This window comes from Culex pipiens, unplaced genomic scaffold (assembly GCF_016801865.2).
Source record: "Culex pipiens pallens isolate TS unplaced genomic scaffold, TS_CPP_V2 Cpp_Un0191, whole genome shotgun sequence".
Taxonomy (NCBI): Eukaryota; Metazoa; Arthropoda; class Insecta; order Diptera; family Culicidae; genus Culex; species Culex pipiens.
Genome location: NW_026293008.1, coordinates 1 through 18,694, shown reverse-complemented (window position 1 = coordinate 18,694; position 18,694 = coordinate 1). Strand labels below are relative to the sequence as shown.

At 46.1% G+C, this 18,694-nt stretch overlaps 3 protein-coding genes and 1 long non-coding RNA gene across 5 annotated transcripts; 2 read left to right on the top strand and 2 right to left on the bottom strand.

The window, feature by feature from the left end:
- Nucleotides 1-6: 6 nt before the first annotated feature.
- Nucleotides 7-1,275, top strand: LOC120428290 (uncharacterized). Its single transcript, XR_005607067.2, has 2 exons — nucleotides 7-263; nucleotides 350-1,275. It is a non-coding gene; the product is annotated as an uncharacterized LOC120428290 (long non-coding RNA).
- Nucleotides 1,276-3,209: 1,934 nt separating this feature from the next.
- Nucleotides 3,210-9,750, top strand: LOC120428287 (general transcription factor 3C polypeptide 1). The gene is made up of 5 exons (XM_039593279.2): nucleotides 3,210-3,376; nucleotides 3,429-7,642; nucleotides 7,696-9,071; nucleotides 9,132-9,324; nucleotides 9,379-9,750. Exons 1-5 carry the CDS (start codon nucleotides 3,298-3,300, stop codon nucleotides 9,676-9,678), a joined length of 6,162 nt encoding a protein of 2,053 aa, XP_039449213.1. The 5' UTR covers nucleotides 3,210-3,297; the 3' UTR covers nucleotides 9,679-9,750.
- LOC120428289 (TIP41-like protein) lies at nucleotides 9,692-10,857 on the bottom strand. Its single transcript, XM_039593284.2, has 2 exons — nucleotides 10,700-10,857; nucleotides 9,692-10,636 (listed from the first exon to the last, which is right to left on the bottom strand). Exons 1-2 carry the CDS (start codon nucleotides 10,715-10,717, stop codon nucleotides 9,770-9,772), a joined length of 885 nt encoding a protein of 294 aa, XP_039449218.1. The 5' UTR covers nucleotides 10,718-10,857; the 3' UTR covers nucleotides 9,692-9,769.
- Nucleotides 10,858-14,373: 3,516 nt separating this feature from the next.
- LOC120428288 (ileal sodium/bile acid cotransporter-like) lies at nucleotides 14,374-16,815 on the bottom strand. Of its 2 annotated transcripts, none has more exons than XM_052711584.1 (3): nucleotides 16,619-16,815; nucleotides 14,709-16,053; nucleotides 14,374-14,648 (listed from the first exon to the last, which is right to left on the bottom strand). In XM_052711584.1, the coding sequence occupies exons 1-3, from the start codon at nucleotides 16,779-16,781 to the stop codon at nucleotides 14,591-14,593; spliced, it is 1,566 nt and encodes a 521-aa protein (XP_052567544.1). In that variant the 5' UTR covers nucleotides 16,782-16,815; the 3' UTR covers nucleotides 14,374-14,590. The 2 variants fall into 2 exon arrangements, with proteins under 2 accessions (XP_052567544.1, XP_039449216.2); XM_039593282.2 differs by having other exon boundaries at nucleotides 14,374-14,619; nucleotides 16,619-16,807.
- Between the last annotated feature and the right edge of the window lie 1,879 nt (nucleotides 16,816-18,694).

Genomic DNA, 18,694 nt, shown 5'->3' with positions numbered 1-18,694 from the left:
ACGCCCGCCGTTGATCCGACCTCCGCCGTCACGGCTGGATCGACGCCTCCGGAAAAGGACCTACCGGCGGATAAAGACATTGACGATGACGAAAACGACGAAGACCCTGTGCAGGATTTCGGCGAAGATGAGGACAATGAGGTCATCGTGAAACCGGACGAGGAAATTGCAGCTGCTGCGGCTGCGGCCGCGGCCGAGTTGGCTGCGGCGCAGGACGAAAATGCGGACCTTTCGCCGGAAGAAATTGTCCTCTCGATGGTGTGGTAAGTTTTGTGTGTCTTGGCTTGCGTTGTTGTTCTGTTGTGTCGTGAACGAATTTAAACAAAACACTTTTTTCGATAATTTTCAGATTTTAGGCAATCCAATTGGAGTCTCTCGCGACATACTCTTGCAAACCAAAAATGAAAAGTTAGCAAACAAACAAAATGCAAAGCGCTTATCGCTTGAACTGTTTGGATGCAATCGTAAGTAAAGCTACTACTTCTACTGGAAAAAGGAACCGAAATCCAAATTTAGACTTATACAAATTGCCGTATTTAGGGAAACTCTCTGCCTGTTGAAGGTGGAATACGCTGAAGACAGGACTATAAAAATATTACAAAAAAAAAAACTGAGAGAAAGCCAAGCTTGATTACAAACGATATCAAACTGAAATAAAAACACATACACATGATTAAAATATAATTACATGAATTAGCCATAATACCAATAAAGAGAAGGGATTTTCTGATTCCAATAAAGTTTCTTTTACTGATAGGGACTAACTGTTTATTTATTTATTGAAAACGAAGCTATTTCAAGACACCAGTGTTTATGCTGTGCTGATTGTATGTTATATCTCGGAAGTTCCCTCACTTATTGGTTTATTTCATTATCTAAAAAACATGTACTGCAAGTCAAAACCCAGATTTGCTTGTTTTAGTGGTGAAACAAATCCAAATCATTGTTTTTTTATTATCTTTTATTTAAATAACGAATACGCTTTTCCGGATTACTTTAAGCGATAAACTGTGAGTAGGATTTACGCATTGAGACTTGGACTTGGAAAATAACCCAACATTTATACTGTCTCGGAGTGATGAACACGGTTTTTTGGAGCACTTCCAGTTTAGTGTCGAGGGCAGTAAATACACACTCCTAGTTATAAATCTATTGGAAGGAAATATAAAGTACATTAGAAGCCGAAATTATACAAGAAAAAAAAACCCAACTTATATGGATATTATGTATTGTACTAGTAATACCTATTAATAAATTTTATTAAATGAAACGAAACGGTGGTGTCCCGATTTTTATTTCCCCGAAAATGTCTCATTTATGCCTTGCTTTGGTTTTATCGCGGAAGCCTTGTAGGTTTCCCCGTCGGAAAATAATCTGATAAATTTGAGTGTCGGGGGCAGGCGACCGTGTCTGGCGGAATAACTCACAGCTGTTTGGCACAAAAATTAATCGGTTGAAACGTGCACGACCGGTTTATTTCATATTCGCCAGAATTCCTGCAACAGTCTTCTGCCAGTCGGGGGGAAAATCTGCCAGACGTCTTGCGAAGCTGAGGAAAAAAACGCCCGCCAGGCGCCCCCCGTTTCCGTCTGGGATTACTAGGCCTAATGTCACTGTGTCCTGATGTAAACAAAGACCGTGCTGGAGCTGTCACTGGTCCTGCGAAATAATATTATAATATTATATAATATATATATATATATATATTTTTTTTTTGGGAGGGTGATCCAGCCGCACATCGTTGATGTCGAAACCTCTAAACTGGGCCCTCGTCCTGTCACGTCCGTCAGTAGTCTTGTCGTACATTACAACTAGAACCAGATCTGCCAATGAATTAGTACACTTCGACCAAATAAACACTGACGCTGTATGGATCTGACTCTAGAATAATTGCACAGTTGTGTGTTATTCATAAGTCCAAAATGTTCAATTATTCATATAAGTCCAAATATTCATTTGCGGATAACTACCTAACTTGAATTGAATACAAGATTTAAAGTAACCTATCCGAAAGCTACTCTTATCTCAAATCCCCGACATTTTAATTAATAGCCCAAAAAATCTAGAACTTTTCTTTTAAAACCTTTCTGGCTTCTTTGAAAAAAAAAAAAAAAAAAAAAAACAATAACAAAAAAATAGATTAACAGTTCATATTTTACAAGTCCAGTAGATCCTCGATTCGCAACAATGATCGATACAATCATAATCCGACAACCGTTAGTTCAACAGATCAACGAATTTGGTCCGATATCATTTCACTATTGTTTGATCGAGACTCTACGGAAATTTTGACAAATCAGAATGGTTTTTATGCTACTTTAATGAAAATCACCGATTCTGATAGAATTACTAAATTCACTATTACTAATTTTGTCACTAAATAACTTAAGGCAAAATATAAAAAGCTGGTATTTATAGTTAAAATCCTAAATTCTACAAAAACTAAATTTTTAAAAACCCGCATCCTAACCTGACACCCACATTAAGATAGGGAAAAATCACATATGTAGCGTTTCATTGTACAAATGTGATATTTCCACTATCGGAGAACCTCCTGGTCTCGATGACAGCTTACCGGCCATCGATTAAGCCCTGAGACTGCGTCAAAGTGGGTTCTCGTAGCATGAAGTGGTGTCCATGTGTAAAAATGGAAGCTTCAGCAATATACTGAAAACTTCGATTTTAATTCCACATCGGATCAAATCATACTCTTTGCCAAACAAGCATCAAACCTATGATACTCATTATGACAAAGCCCAGGGAATATTATAATATTATATCGAGAAATTAAAAGTGAGAGTTTGTGCGTGCAACATGGAGTTAAACTTTTTGAAAAGCCTTGGTAAGCTTCACAGCAACTGCACTGACAGCTCGATAATATATAATATATTAATATTATTATAATAAATATAATAATATGTTAACTGTCATAGGGCAGTAGGATTTTTCTCTGCGATTTTTTTTCCGAGCGCATTTCAATTTTGAGATCAAAATGGTCATCTCAACATTGAGTTTGGGACATTCGTCTAAAAATTGAGATCGCTTGGTTTAGCGTGTGACGATTCATAAAATTGATAGAATTACAGAAATTAAATGACTATAAAATTATCATCGTGTAGCTTGATTCTTTCACTCGCGTGACGTGATATCTGAACACTCTGCGCAAGCAAAACATTAAACAAAACAGGGTGCTCCTAAAACCATTTCTCGATCTGCTGTCAAAAAGTCCGAAAGTTTCTGTTTGTGTTTACAAAAATTTCGCTGCTCTTGCAAAAAATCAGTGAATTTCGATGTAAAATGCTTCGACCGGCCCCGCTGTCGTCGGTCCTCAACGAGGAGGTGTCCCTCGAGGGCCTGGAAGGGGCCACCCTGGACAGTAGGTCGGATTGTGAAGCATTTTGCACCGTTTACAACCTCGTTTCTTGCAGCCCTCTGGAACCGGTTGGCGATCCGGCTCAAGATGAAAATGCCCCTGCCGCAGCCGTTCTGCGATTCCGTGTGGTCCCTGGTGGTTCGGCAGAGCGAATACTCGTTCTACGAGCTGCCAACGCCGCGGAAGCCGTTCGAGTTTTTCGACCGGATGCAGCACGTCGATCCGGCGACGGGTGTGATGAAGGAACCGAAGGATTACCCGGGCCATCGGTTCCGGTACGAGCCGATCCTGGCGGAAGGGGTGAGGGGAAGTTGCGAGTGTTACGAGAGCCGTGCTGTTGTGGACAGGGAGGTGTTGATGGGGATGAGTTGGCGGGAGGTGGACGCCAAGTGGCCGTTCCAGTTTGTGGTGATGGCCTCGCAAAAGATGCGCGAATCGTTTATTGTCAATTCGAATTTTACGCTGGATTTTACGATTATTCAGTACTGTATGTTGGAGTGGATCGCCCGGGCGCGGTTTAACGGGGAGACGTCGCAGGGCAAGTACTCGCTGCTGGAGCTGACGAAAGATTCGAGCATTTTGTACTACAACCGGAAGTTCCTGACTGATTACAAGCTGATCACGAGGCAATCTTTGTGTCAGCGAACCGGCGAGAGCAGCATCCAGGGCATGGTGTTTCACCTGCCGCGGTATTACAACGAGATGAAGCCGAAAAATTTGATGATCACGGAGAAGGTCGTTAACATTCTGAAGCAGAGGCCAAACTACCAGGCGGATTACGAAGAGATTAAGCAGATTGTGCTGGGCCGTTCGGAGGCACGCAAGTGGTTCCGATGTCCGGAGTTTGCTAAATATATTCGGACGGATGAGACGGTTCCCTATCGGGTGCTCTATCCGGATGCGGACGAGCGCGAGTGGAAGATGAAGAATCGAAAGTGCGAAGAGAAGCAGGTTCGCGTCATGCGGCTGATTGACCCGACCGCAGACATCTACGAGCTGTGGTACAAGGACGAGGTCCCGGAAGAGGATCAAAACGATGGGATTTTGAATTCGCAGAAGGCTTACATCGACATGCCGATTTTGCAGCAAGCTTACAACATTGTGGCCGCTGCCGGTGAATCCGGAGTGTCCCAATCGTCGATGGCTCTCCAAATGGGACTGGACAAGTTGAACGCTCGGGGCGTCGTTAAAAATCTGATGCGACTCAAAGCCGTCGAAGGGCACGCCGTGGACGAAGGCCGCCAACGCACCACAAAGTACTTTATCCCCGGATTGACCCAGCAAGCGGTTTCGTTCGACAAAGAAATCCAGTACATTCAGCTGATGAACAACCAAATCGTGCAGCAACAACTGCAGCAAAGTGAGCCGCAAATGATCCTGCCGGATGAGGCCATTCCCAGCACGAGCTCGACCCCCCAACAGATTGTCAAATCGGAAGCCGGCGCAAACTTTTCCATCACGATTGAGCCGGATGATCCGGTTCCGGGTGAGCTGGAAGAAGAAACTAGCAACACGACATTGGCCAACCCGGAAGCCTTGGACGCGGTCCAGTGCGAGATCAACATAACCGACCAAGTGGTGTCGCTGAAGAAGGCCCAAGCTGGGTTGTCCGGTATGATGAAGTCGAAGCATCTGAGCGCTAAAATGTTGAGGCGTTGCAACCTGATCGTTGACTTGGTGAAGGCGTTTCAGGTGTTGGAACCGCGCACCATCCTGAAGAAGATCAACGATCACGAAAAGAGCCTTGGGAACAAATCCGAGGCGTGCAACAAGTCGGTGCTGCGCCTGCTTGGCAAGTTGGCCGCGGACAAGTTTCTGAAGATCGCCAATGTTCGGCTGGTCAAGGAGGATCGTGAGTTGAGTGTGATCTACGCCTGTGAGAACTCCGTTGACGAGAACAGCAAGGTGTTGCAGTGTAAAATCGATTCCGCCAAGACACGCATGTTGCTGCAGAATCCGGGCTCGGTGGCGATGGTCAGCAAGAAACTGGCGACTGCCGCGGAGGCGATGGAGGAGGCAAATGTTCCAAAGACCGGGTACAGCTACGAAGGGACGTTGGCAAAGTGCCTGCGGATGAAGTTGTTCCACGAGTTTCTGTTCTACCTAATCTACAGCCACCCGGAAGATGCACCGGTGCTGAACGCGAAAGAGTGGTCACGGTTGCCGGGACTGGAGGACTTCAACGAACCCTTTTCGCCGATCTACAGTACCGACGGGTGGAAGATTTTTGTTCCTCCGCTGAACACATACGATGATTACGGCGCTGGTTGGGCTGTCATAACGGACATCACGATCCGACTTCCGCTGTCCATCTTTTGCCAGATTTGTACCTTTGGGTTCTACACCAAAGAGTTGGACTACTACCTGAATCACCCGCTTCGGCGGCACATGCTGATCAAGCAACTTCCCCGACCGATCCGGTTGCAGCTGTTCCGTCAACGAAAGTACGTCTACAACATCTACGAGCTGTGCTCGAAGCTATGCTACGCCGGCCTGCTCCAGTTTGGTCCGCAACGGGCGAAGGATCGCGACCAGACGTACATCTATCTGAATCGGCACACGGCCCTGTTGGACACGCGCAGCTCCGAAGTTGGGTACAACGAAATCGAGGAGAAGGACTACCCGATGCTCGGATTTCAGTTCGTCGCGCCGGAAGACCTGGGTGGGTACTGGGAAACGCTCTACTCGTACGCGATGGAGACCATTTTAAATCGCCGAAGCGTTGCGGTCGGCAAGGAGATTCTCGTTCAGCAGCTCGCCGTCAAGCCGGAAATGCTCGAGGCGGTCAAGCCACGAACACCGGCGGAAGCGATTGTAAACGATGTGCAACGGTTACCTCCGGGAGATTCTCGGGGCGCGGCTGGGATGGACACGGCCATGTTTATCCACCTCAAGTCCAACTGGCACAAGATCATGAACTACGCCCCGGCGGAACGAGCCAACCAGAAGGCCAAGATCAAGCGCATGAAGACGGTCAAGAAGATGATCGCGATCAACAAGGAGAAGGCGGCGGAAGCTGCGGCCGCAGGACCGATCGCGGCCCGTAACACCAAACGACTGACCGCACCGAAAGATCCCAAGGACAAGAAGCTGGTTCTGAAGAGCAAACTGACGGTGAAGCCGTTTGCCTCGACCTACCGCAAGTACGGCGAAAAGAAGCACGCGATCAAGATTCGCAAGATCGAGTCACGGGTCAGCAAGGCACGCGCCAGGAACATCTACGACGAGGTCGATCGCAGGGCGCTCAAACTTATGAAGAAGCTGCGCGTCGATTGGAACCGCCACGAGGACGCCATGTTGCTGCTGTGCCGAATCGGTGTCCACTATCTGTTCGGCGAGCAGAACCTGAAGCAAAACACCATCCTCACGTCCAGCATCTACCGGGACATTCTCCACTGGACCGATCCGGGCTCGCAGAACAAAACGTCACGGGCGTGCCAGCGGCGAACGAACTACATGGTCAAGCACAAGCACGGCAACGCGTCCAGCATCAAGCTGTGCGTTGAAGAGGCCAAGCTGAACCCGGTCATTGAGCGACGCTTTGGCGCCGACTTTATGCAGAACCTTCGCAGGGAGTATCCCGGGAATGATGAGTTTGCGATGGCACTGAAGGTGCACTTTGTCGAGCTGGTGTACATGCTGAAGAAGACGCTGACCAAGCTCAACTCGGACCACTTCCGAGGGGTCGCCGATGAGGACACTTCCGACCGGTTGTTCATCCCGAACTCGGTCCCAGAGTTTGAAAGGCGTTTCAACGTGCTCCAAATGCAGGACAAGGTCGACGGACTCAACTACGATCGCAATCCGAACTGCCAGGAGGACATCATCCTGTTCAAGCTGGTCACGCTGATTCACAGTGCCGTGACGAACGTCAAAGATCGCTCCAACTTTAACGTGCAGCTGTTCAACATCTACAAAAACTACTCCGAGAAGCACCTGTCGGCGGCGATGAAGATGGTGCGCTCGTACAAGATGATTTCGCTGACGCGCAAGCTGAAGGCCGCCAAGGTGATCCCGTCGAGCATCGTGCCGAACTACGACAATCCGTACCGGGTGTCGGTGACCTACCTGAACCAACTCTGCACCAAGATTCCGTTCGAGATCTTCGGGCTGGTGTACGAGAACTACATGCGGCTGATTGATCGGGCTAGTTTCGAGGAGGCGGTCACGTTCGACGACGGCGGCCAGGGGCTGATGCTGCTGCTGGCGGAACTGCTCGCGATCGAGCGGGCCGAGATGCAGCTGGAGGCGCCTGCGCAGTACATTCAGGTTTGTTTAGTTGGTTGATGCTTTGAAGCGTAGTTATGAGTGTAATTCTTTAGGTCAATCCGGAGCTGCAAAATACCTCCAAGGGCGATGAGCTGGGCAAGGTGTTTACCGAGTTCCCGGTGGGTGACGAGGACAAAGCTGGTGGGTCGCAGGAATCAGAGCCGGAGATACCGGAAATCAAGCCGGAGCCGGACCCGAAGAAGTTGCGCTTCAACTCGTGCAACGACGTTTGCTTCAACTACGTGACCCATCCGGTCGAGAAGCTGACCAAGATCCCGATGGAGTATTTGCACTTTTTCTGCCTGCTGAACAGTTTCCGCGAGCGGAGTTACTTGCGCAACTACAAGATCGACCAGACGGCGAACATTTGCGCGATGCCGGATTGTATATTGCTGGACGCGGACCGGGGTTTGATGACGAAGTGCATCGCGATCGCGCTGGCCAGACGGGACACGATCGAGCGGTTGAAGATGTCCAAGGTGTCTCGTATCGAGATGACGCCGGCGTTGTCGTTGCGCGAGGACAACCTGATCCAGTTTTTTACGCGATCGGTCAACGAGTACGTCAAGGCACGCACAGAGTTGCAGCGGCGTGATCTGGGTAAGATCGCGGACGGCATGAAGAAGCAGATCAACATGGTCGAGCTGGCGGACGAAATAGTTCGCTTCGACAAGGCACAGGACTTTAACTGGCTCGATCGTTACGAGATTACCCAAGTGGAGGATTACGAAGGCAGGGACGACGACGGTGACGATTTGAACGCGTTCTCCCGCAACCTGCCAGTTCGGGACGAAGTGACGGAGAAGGTGTACAAAATGCACAACTTTTACGTCGTGACCTATCTCAAGATCAACGTCCGTCTCTTGTACGAACATCCGAACCTGCTCAAGCAGCGAGTCCAATTTGACAACCGGAGCATTCCGCGCGTGTTCCTGCCGGAAAATTACGAACTTCGCCAGGACATCCTCACCAAGATCACCAGTGACGCCATCTGGCCTCCGCAGGAAGAGCTGGAACCGCTACTCGAGCAGGCCAGCCCGCTGATCTACCAGAATCCCCGCCTCTCCGCTCTAGCCTCCTTCATCGAGGATCGCGAGTACTTTGGCGCGTCCGTTCAGGACCTCGCCGACCGCTTCCGCAACCGGGACGAACTGCGCTCCGATCTGCAGATGCTCATCAACTTCAAGTTCATCCTGCGGACCGGCTACCGGCACGTGGTCTACATCCACTGGCAGTACGTGCAGCCATGGCTAATCAAAACCAGCTGCGTGGTGCACGATCAACCGGAAGCGTCGTCGTCTTCGGCTGGCCCGAGTTCCCTTAAGCGACGACGCAGCGAAGATCAAGACGAAGAATCGCCACCACCACGTAAGGCACGCCGCCAGGAGTTGGAGCGTAGACTGGAGGAGGCCGTCGAGCGGGATCGATAGTGAGTGATGTTTGAAGCTTGTGAAGGTAGACAGCATTGTCACGTTACAATTCTTTTCAGCAAACCCAAGAAGAATCTCTCGCTGTCGATGCATCCGTGGCACAAGGTTGACGGCGCCGTCAACCACCGGTTACTGTACCGATGGTTGACGTCGCTGCTCATGTACTGCATCTCCCATCCGGGAGTTCTGCTGACGGTGATCTACTCCCGATTCAACCTGATGGCACCGGTTCACTTGTATTATCTCCTAGAGGTAAGTCTTCAACAGTTTGTTTTATCACTATTATCAACACTTCTTCTCTAACAGATCCTGCAAGAGTACGGCTGCATCAAGCTGTTCGTGATGGACGTCCGGCCGAAGCGGACGCTTTTCTCGACGTACCGCCCGGTCAAGACTGAACCGGCCACAGAGTTTGACCGCGAGGAGCACACCTACATCGAACCCTGCCCGAGCGCTCTGTCGACGCTGTCGATGTTTATCGGCGACCATCGCAAGTTCCAGGAGAACTTTCTGGCGCCGCCCAAGAATGTTCAGGCGGAGGGAGACGACGAGGAGGATGAAGAAGAGGCCGGCGAGATCAACTCGCAGGATTCGGACAAGGAATAAGAAGAGGACGACATTTCGACATTTTACAGGTAGATTTCTTTTTTAAAACGCTAATTACAACGCTTCCATGAATATTTTGGTTGCTCGCTCCCTAAACCGATGACCCTTCCTTTGCGGTGGCGTCTGCCTCCTCCTCCGCCAAAATTGTAAGCTTTTCTGTGACCTTGCTGATGACCGGCAGCTGCTCGGCGATTTCGTTCGGGCTGGTGAAGAGCGCCGGCGGTACGTGCTTCAGCTGTTCCACCTTGGCCTGGCGGTGCGTGTACTCGCGCAGGATGTAATCGTTGCCCTTTTCGTAGTGGAAGCGGGTGTCGTTGATGCGTATCAGTACGTGATCCACGCGTAGGAAGAAGCGCAGCAGCACGTAGAACCCGGACGGCATCACTCTCACCTTGACCGAAAGCACCGAAATTCCGTGATCGTGAAGCTCGTCCTCAAACAGCGTCAAATCATGATAAAAGTAAATCGGCTCCCTCTTCATCAGCTTGAACATGTCGATCTTCTGGTCGGTCGACTCAACCCGAACCCGCTCGTTAACCGTGCCCTTGTACTCGGTCGTAAAGCTCCAATCAAACGGTTTCACCTTTTCCTGCGTGTCCGCCGCCGGTCGACTCTCCTTCCACTCGTCCGAACAGGCCACCTTCAGGTCCAGCTTCTCGTTGCGCACCAGCTTGAGCGCGTCCATCGGGTTGAACTCGAGCCGGGCACCGCCCTTGTGGCAAATCGTTAGAACGTTCTTGTGGAACACCATGTCCGGCAGGTGGGGCAAATCCACGGTAAAATTGTACACGCAAAGTTCGCAGCAGGCCGGATCGCCGCGGACGCACGCATTATCGTTTACGCAGACGCTCTTCAAAATGTGGGACTTGGTGTACGCGATGGTCCAGTCGTCGTACGTATGCGTCTCGCTGTCCACCGGCAGACGCACCGGACCGTTTTCCGTTACCTGCGTTTGGATCTGGAATCGATGGGAGGGGCGTTCAACATATACCTAAATATCAACACACTTCAAGCTACTTACAATCTGTTTCATCTCCATGGCTAAAATTTATTAAGATTAAACGATTTTCTTCACAATTAAAAACTTTGAATTTTGGTGCAAAATCTCTCCGGTAAGTTTTGATGCTGGAAAGATGTTTGTTTTTTTTTCAGGTCCTTTCGAGAAATGTCAAATATATTTTACACGGTGCATAGAAAATACTCATTGAAATTTGAAACACACCCACTCACATAGCAGCAAAAACTAAATATTACCCAAAATGAGGTTCTCCGCTACCCGGTCACGGAAATTTCTAGCAGAGATTGTTCTGTCAGAATCCTGCTAGAATAATTCTAGCAGGCCTGCCAGAATGCTGTTAGAATTTTACTAGAAATTCTAGCAGATATAATCTGACAAAAATGACGTCATTTTCGCCAAACCGTTTTGTGGCGAATGAAATTACCGCCATCTTGTCAATTTTCTCTTTTATTTCTGTTTGTTGGAGGAGGATGACGCATTTTTCTGCATCGACCATTTTGGTAAGTAACTAAAATCAAATCATATTGAAACTAAATAAATAGCTTTCCTTTTTCATTAAAACAGGATCCAGCCAAACATTCACCGGATGAACTGCCTCTGCATGTCACGGAACATATTGATATTCCAGCTCGCTGACCATGGGGGCCGGAAAACGTGGCCCACAACACGGGGAACGTCTTGGAAAACGGAAAGTTACAACCATCCTCATTGGTTTCCAGGAAAAAAGTGCCTAAGTGAATTAGTGATTATTAGTTAATTAGGAAAAGTGTGTGTTTTGTATCTATGGTTGTTGCGAGATATCTTATTTATTGAATAAATATATTTTTTTTAATTTCTTACAATTTGCTAGAAAAAATCTAGCAAATCTTCTCATGAAAACCATAACAAACTTTCCTCTTAACAAAAAAAAAACCGTATCCGTTCAATTCTAGTAAAATTCTAGCAGGATTCCAGCAGAATTTTTTTGCCATTTCTTTCTAGCAAAATTCTTACAGAATTCTAGCAGGCGGCCTGTCAGAATAGTTCTAACAAAATTCTAGCAGGATTCTAACAGAACCGGTTGGTTTCGCCGGCTCCTGCTAGAACCGGTTATTGCATTTGAGCTAGAATTCTCTGAGAATTCTTGCAAAGTTCTGGCAGAATGATGGCACAGTTCTAGAAAGAATATTTTCGCTCTGCTAGAATTTTGTTAGAATTCTGTGAGAACGCCGTGACTGGTATATCCTCACCGCGGTGCCTGTAGTAAATTAAAATCATTAAAATATATTTATTAAAATCTAGATTCTAAATCCAAATAGAAGCTTCCTATAATTTTAGGAAATGATTTTTCGTAAAAATTAGTTATTTAAAAAATCGAAAAGAAATCGAATTTGGCGCGGATGGAAATTTTGACAAATAAATAGATAAATAGATAGAATTATTTCAAGTTATTAAGAAAAATAATATCAAGAATTACGAGAATTTGTTTTTTTGTTTGCCATTGAGTGCAATTTCAATAGATTTTTTGTTTCTGAAAATGTAAGTTTGTACTTTCTTAATACGAACCGTCGAAAAATTATGATGAAGATTATGTAGAGATTATTTTTTAAATGTATGGTTAAGAATTTCTTAAATAAAATTATTACTACACTTAACTCATTTCTTAATATATCAGGCTCTGAATATGTAATTTCTCTTGAGTTTTGAGTAATGTTTTTTTTAACCTTATTTATTTTTAATTTTATAGTGGATATATTCAATTTGTCTTTGAATTTTAAATGGGATTTACCCGTAGAAATATTTTTCTAAATTTAAACATTCTTGGCGAAAAATAAAAAGATCAGAACATTAAAAAAATTTATGCTCCATCATTCAAAATTCAAATTTTAAAAATTCGAAACTTTTTTTTAAGTTTTAATAGGTTTTTTAATCAAAATTTTTAAAATTCATATTAAAAAAATTTCCAATTTATAAAATCGTAATTTAAAAAATCCAAAATTTCTAAATTCAGAATTTTAAAAATCTAAAATTCAAAACTAAAAAAAATTAAAAAATCAAAAATTCAAAATTTAAAGAAAAATTAAAAAAAATCAAAGTTAAAAAAAATCTGAATAAAAAAAATCTAAATTTAAAAAGTCAAAATTTGAAAACTAAAAAATATTAAATTTAAAACAATTTTGAAAACAAAAAAAAACGGAAATCTCAAAAATAAGTTGCTGAGATATCGGCATTAAAAAATGGTGGGTTGTTTGGCTGATGATACGTTCGTTTGATGGCGTACTTTAAAATTCCGGAAAAATCGTATTTTTCATAGAAAAAAAAAATGTAAATATATTTTTACATTATGTTATTTTTCGTTACTTTATTGGTAACTTAATGCACCTTACGAATCTGCGATTAACAGGCTAAAATGTTTTTTTTTTAAACCCTTTTAAACTTGAACTTTATTTCATTTTTTTTAAACTAATAATTGCATATTAACTTGATGGGTGTATAATAGGATGGCTCGAGGTGGTATTGGAGATTTTGAAAAATCAAGATGCTTAGAATAAAATTTCCAAATGTTGTCAAATAAAACTTTAAAAAATCTATTTTAGATGCAAAATGCTTATTTGATTTTCCAGCGAAAATCTATCTTCTTCTTCTTATTATTATTATTATCGGGATTGCCTCAAAAGGCCTAGAAAGTTATGCCTTCTTTATTTCGAAAGCAATTTTTGTTATGCAACTATGGTTTATGAAAATAATAATAGCAAACCACGTCCAAAAAGGCGGAAACGCATTCCGGTCTTTTGAGCATTCGGCCTTTGGGATTCGGCCTTATGAGAATTCTGCCTTTCGAATAATTCGGCCTTTTGAATTTCGGCCTTTCGGGATTCGGCCTTTTGAGATTCGGCCTTTCGTAGGAGACCCTTATTATCATAGTTACGGAAATTGCTTTCCGCATAATTGATCGACGCCACCAACATCGTCAGCACAGCCGACAACAGTAACCCAAACTGCGAACAAAGCTAAATTTCGTTTACCTCGCCGCGATTAAAGCAAGTAGCTCGATTAATGCTCAGTAAGCAAAACCTCAGTACCTCGTGTGTGAGGCTCTGAGGGACTTTTCGATTACAATAAAATCAGAACGTTTTGGACAGTCAAACTAACCACATCGGTGTTATTAATTTGGCGAAATATCTCCCCTTCTACAATGGACGTTTTATAACTTTATATATGTAAAAAATTTCGATGGTTTTGTTCGAACGCGAATCAGTTCAATACGAAGCGTCTACTTTAACTCTAGCACAAAAGATGCCTATTTTATATGCATTTTGAGGCGAAATTTTCGATTTTTTTAAAATTTAAATTAAAAATGTTTCTGGACACCAACCGCCATTTACGCCCAGCAAAACTGGCAGTGTTTCAAGCGCAAAACATACGTTGCCAGTGCCTGTTTATTTTGCATTGGCCAGTCTGCTTCCCTAGACAGTCTGTACTGAATAGTGATTCGCAAAACGGCCTTAATTTTAAACTGTCAAAGTGGAACCAATTTACTGTTCGCCAAAAGTAGAGAGTATTGTTATGGATCATTAAAAACTGTTTTTTTTAACAAGGGTGATAAATTTGTGGCTTTTGAGGAAGTCAAGAAATCTTGAAAAAGTTGAAGGTGAGAGGGGGGAGACAAAAACTATAAATAAATAAAAATATTAAAGATTTTTTTTCTATCACAATTCAACTTATTTTATTTTGTTCTTGTTTATTTATTTTTTAACATTTATATACCAAATATGGACAATACTAACACGACGCAGCCTAAAACTGCAAAATTACCCTACAAAAATATCGTTATTCGAAAGGCATCCTCACTCCCCTTCCCTCACGTGGTCTCATCGTTGGCCAAAACCTGCTGCTGGCTGACGTCCTTCGGTATCAGTGGTCCATGCTCGCGTAACGCACACCTGGAAAGGACGAATGAGGCCGCGGTTGGCTAACGGAACATTGATAGACACACACACACAAAGAGACAAATATGACATTGTGGACTCACCTCTCGCGCAACTTCAGGATCAGATAGAGCGCCATCAGCGGGAAGGGTGTCATGATGGCGGCCGAAACGGGGACCACTGTGGTGAGGTCCGCTTCCGGTTGGGGTAGTGAGAAGCGGAGCAGGAAGATGGCGATGCCGGTGTTTTGTATGCCGGTTTCGACGGAGATGGCCAGGGAATCGGCGGTGGGAAGTCGAGCGCCCTTGCTGGCGAGGTAGCCGAAGATGTATCCGATCCAGGGGAGGCCGAGCCCGGCGACGATGATTTGCCAGGAGAACAGCTCGAAGAGGTAGAGGTTGGTGACGACGGCGAAGATGACGATGAACAGGATGAGAATGGCGGCCATTGGTTTGAGGATGCGTACGAGGACTCGGGCGATGCGGGGTCGGAATCGTTGGATGAGTAGGCCGATTCCCAAGGGGACGACCAGGCCGATGGCGAAGGTTGCAATGTTGCGATACGGGACGCCGAGGTTTCCCTTGTCGAAGATGTTTCGTCCGAGGGTGAAGATCCAGAGGGGCATCATGCCGAACGCGGCCAGCGTGCTGATTGTGGTCATGGCCAGGGAAAGGTTCAGATTTCCGCCGAGGACGACGGTCCAGATGTTGCTTGCGCCGCCCGCAGGGGAAACTCCGGTGAAGAATAGACCGAGCTGGAGTTCGTAGCTGTCCGGGAAGAGTAGATGTCCTAGGCCGTAGCTGAGTAGGGGCATGAAGAGGAACTGGGCCAGGAATCCGATGACCGGTCCGATTGGTCGCACCATGATCGCTTTGAGCGTCGGGAGATCCAACGCCGCACCAAAGTTGATGTACAGGATTGAGACCAGAACGGCGACCGAAGCGGTGAAGACCTTATCGATGACCCGCTCCTCGCGAATCACCGTAACGGGTAGCTCCTCCGGCAAGCTGACCGTCCGGTTATTCTTCCAACCACGAACCTCCACAAACAGCGTAGTCGATCCGAGAAACACCCCGGACACGTTGAACGCACCATCGAAGACTCCACTCTGCTTAATTTCAACCACCGGAACCAAACCTCCCCCCGGTAGGGTGGCCACGTGGTCCCGTCCGCTGCGCAGCTGAATCGTCGGATCGTTGGCCAAATCCGACGCGGTTATGCCCTCGATGCGCAGGCCGAGCGTCTGGACGGTGTTCATGTGTAGCTGCAGGCTGGCCGGACTGTACGAAATGTGCCACGCGGGAAGGTCATCATCCTGCTTGGCCGTCCCTCCGGTCAACGGCCCGGGATTGGCGACGAGTGCCGCTTTGCAGAGGGCTGCCAGCTGAAGTGCCACCACGGCCACAAAGACGACGAAGCTGAGCAAAGGGCAAGCCATCACGTGGTGGGCTGAAGAAATGGGGAGGATTAATGACTTACTGATAATGGGTTGCAACTAGTTGGGATTAAGATAGAGGAGGGGGCATTACTGGGACCATTCTTTATGTTTTCTTGTAATCGCTGGAGAGAGGGGTGATGAGTTTGCGTGACTAACGAAATACGAGTGGCAATTTTATCATCTGACTAGTTTACTTAATCGATTTTGAATAATAATTACTATCTGGGTCGAAGAACTTATATAGGGCCTAATTATTTTCATTACACACTCAACTTAAGTTAAATTTGTGGAATCGTGATTAAAGATACGTAAAAGCCAACATTTTTAAACAATAACATTATCAAACCAAGTTTGTTCAATCGGCAATAATCGACAATAATACATTCAACCTAACTTATTCGGATGAACTTCCTCTCGGACAGACGTGCATCCGCTCTAACTCCTCTTTTAGAAGAACTTGTTTGGCATTTGGCGTAGATGATTTCCAGCATGTTGTGCCAGTGTTTAGAGTACACTAATTACGCTAATCTTTAAGGCTCCCGAAGACCCTGAGAGTCTATATTGTACGATCAGTACCTAGCTGGACTCGGTCACTGGAAACGACCGGCGGCTCAGTGACCGACGAAATAGGCGGCGGGCCAGATGCGGGCATAAAAATGTCAAAATCTCTTCCCCCCTCACTTCGTCTCACCATCCAGCTGCAGATTTGTTGACAAACAAACGGAGCACGCGGTCGCATGATGGCGGCATCGAGCCAGAATTAGGGATGATTATGTGATTAAAAATGAAAGTTTTTTCAAGAAAAATAATATTTTTCCGACCGAATAAAAAAATTGCGAGCATGTTCAAACAATTATTCCTGATGTCGGAGAAGTGATAAAAAAGCAAAATGTTAATCCATAATTTTTCTATAAATTGATTTTTTTTTAACTCCAACTGGGAACCCCTAGGTCTATCCACGACCGTTTCCAATGACCGTGAGAAGATGCCAGAAAATCCAGCTACGAGCTAAATCCACAATATTATAAACAAAGTGAGATATGAGATGCATGTCTGCTCTCGGATTTTGTATTGCTAACAGTGCTGAAAATGTCAGGGGTCATGACTCGAAAATCGGCGACACTGACACGAATTTTTGAGATCCATTCACTGAACCGCAAACCAGGCATGCCAGATTTTGAAGATTTTCGGGCACATCACAAAAACGCAAATGAGTTTAACTTGATGGCAAAATAATATTTTACAAATTTGTTTTTGGCAAAAGAAGCAAAACATTGTTATCTTTTTCGTGAGTAATTCATTTAATTAAAATCATCGAATAACATGGCAAAACAATACGTTTGAGCATTAAGCCTGTGCTCGAAAATCTTCAAATGTGGCATCCCTGCCGCAAACCGTGACATAAACCCGGCGCAGTCGTGAGTGCCCTAGCTCATTGACCCACTCTAACTTTTGCGGGGGGAACGGGCGATTATCGGGCATCGCCAGTGCCAGTTAAGATTCTTAAGCCAAGACACACACCTTAAAAATTTCGATTTTTGTGTTGTACACTCACACCAACATCATACACGCTCTCCAGCACGCACACTGCTTCAGTTTTCATAACGCGCAAGCTGTCAAACATGTTTGTTTGCTTTTTTCAAACGTGTTTAAAATAATTGATTGGTTGGTCCGTTCTTTGGAATTCTTGAAATAATTTCTGAAATTGAAGGTAAGTAACCACTTTAATTAATCATTCGAGACATAAAATCTTCATTTCCCGGCAACAGATTTCGTTAGTATCTTCAGCCTGCGGAACAACTACCGGGGACGGGACGACAACAGCTTCCCCCTCCGCAACCTCTTCCAAGCGGCGCTCCGCTGCCATCCCCAAGGACCAAAACGGCCACCGTAGCCTTGGCCAAAAAAAGGAATCTGTTTCGAGGTGCCGCACATGAACTTCAGAACAATACCATGGGTGGCATCGCAGCAGTTTCCGCAGCCGTCTTCACGAAGGGCACGCGCCACCCCGGCAACGATCACCACCAATTCTACCGCCTCCAGGACACGGTCATCGAGGAGGATCCGGAGTGGATGGTCGCCGGAAGGGGATGAGAAGCAGAAGTTAAGCAGGCGGTACGGGGTCAACGTGAAAAACGCGAAATTTTATGAAGTTTGACCCGGCTTTGGAGACCGAGAGCGGCACCGGCGACCAATCCGGATCGCGCTTCAGCAAGCTGTGCGTGGTGCGAATGTGTACATCCAGCAGATAGGGCAAACTTTCGCCAGGTGGTTTCGCAACATACGCTTCCCCCAGCAGCAGAACCAGCGACGGCGCATTCCGACCCATCAAGAGTTGCAGTTCTACTCCCAGAGCATCCTGCAGAACGTGCTGTGGCGCAAAAAGCTGCAAGACCAGCGCAAGATGTTGTTCGAGCTGGCCGTCGAATCGGCCGTAGCCAACCCGGAAGTTCAGCAGTTTGTCCAACTGTTGCCCCAACATCCAGCGCAGCCGGTGGCCGGTGCTGAGCCAAACGGCCGCCTTAGCGAACCAGTTATCCGCCAACTCAATGTTCCGCGACCGTGCTGTCCAACTCGCTGCATCTCTCCCTACCACAGGGGGCGTCACGTCATCAATTCAGGCTGGGATCACTTCGGCAAGGCTTCCGTCAC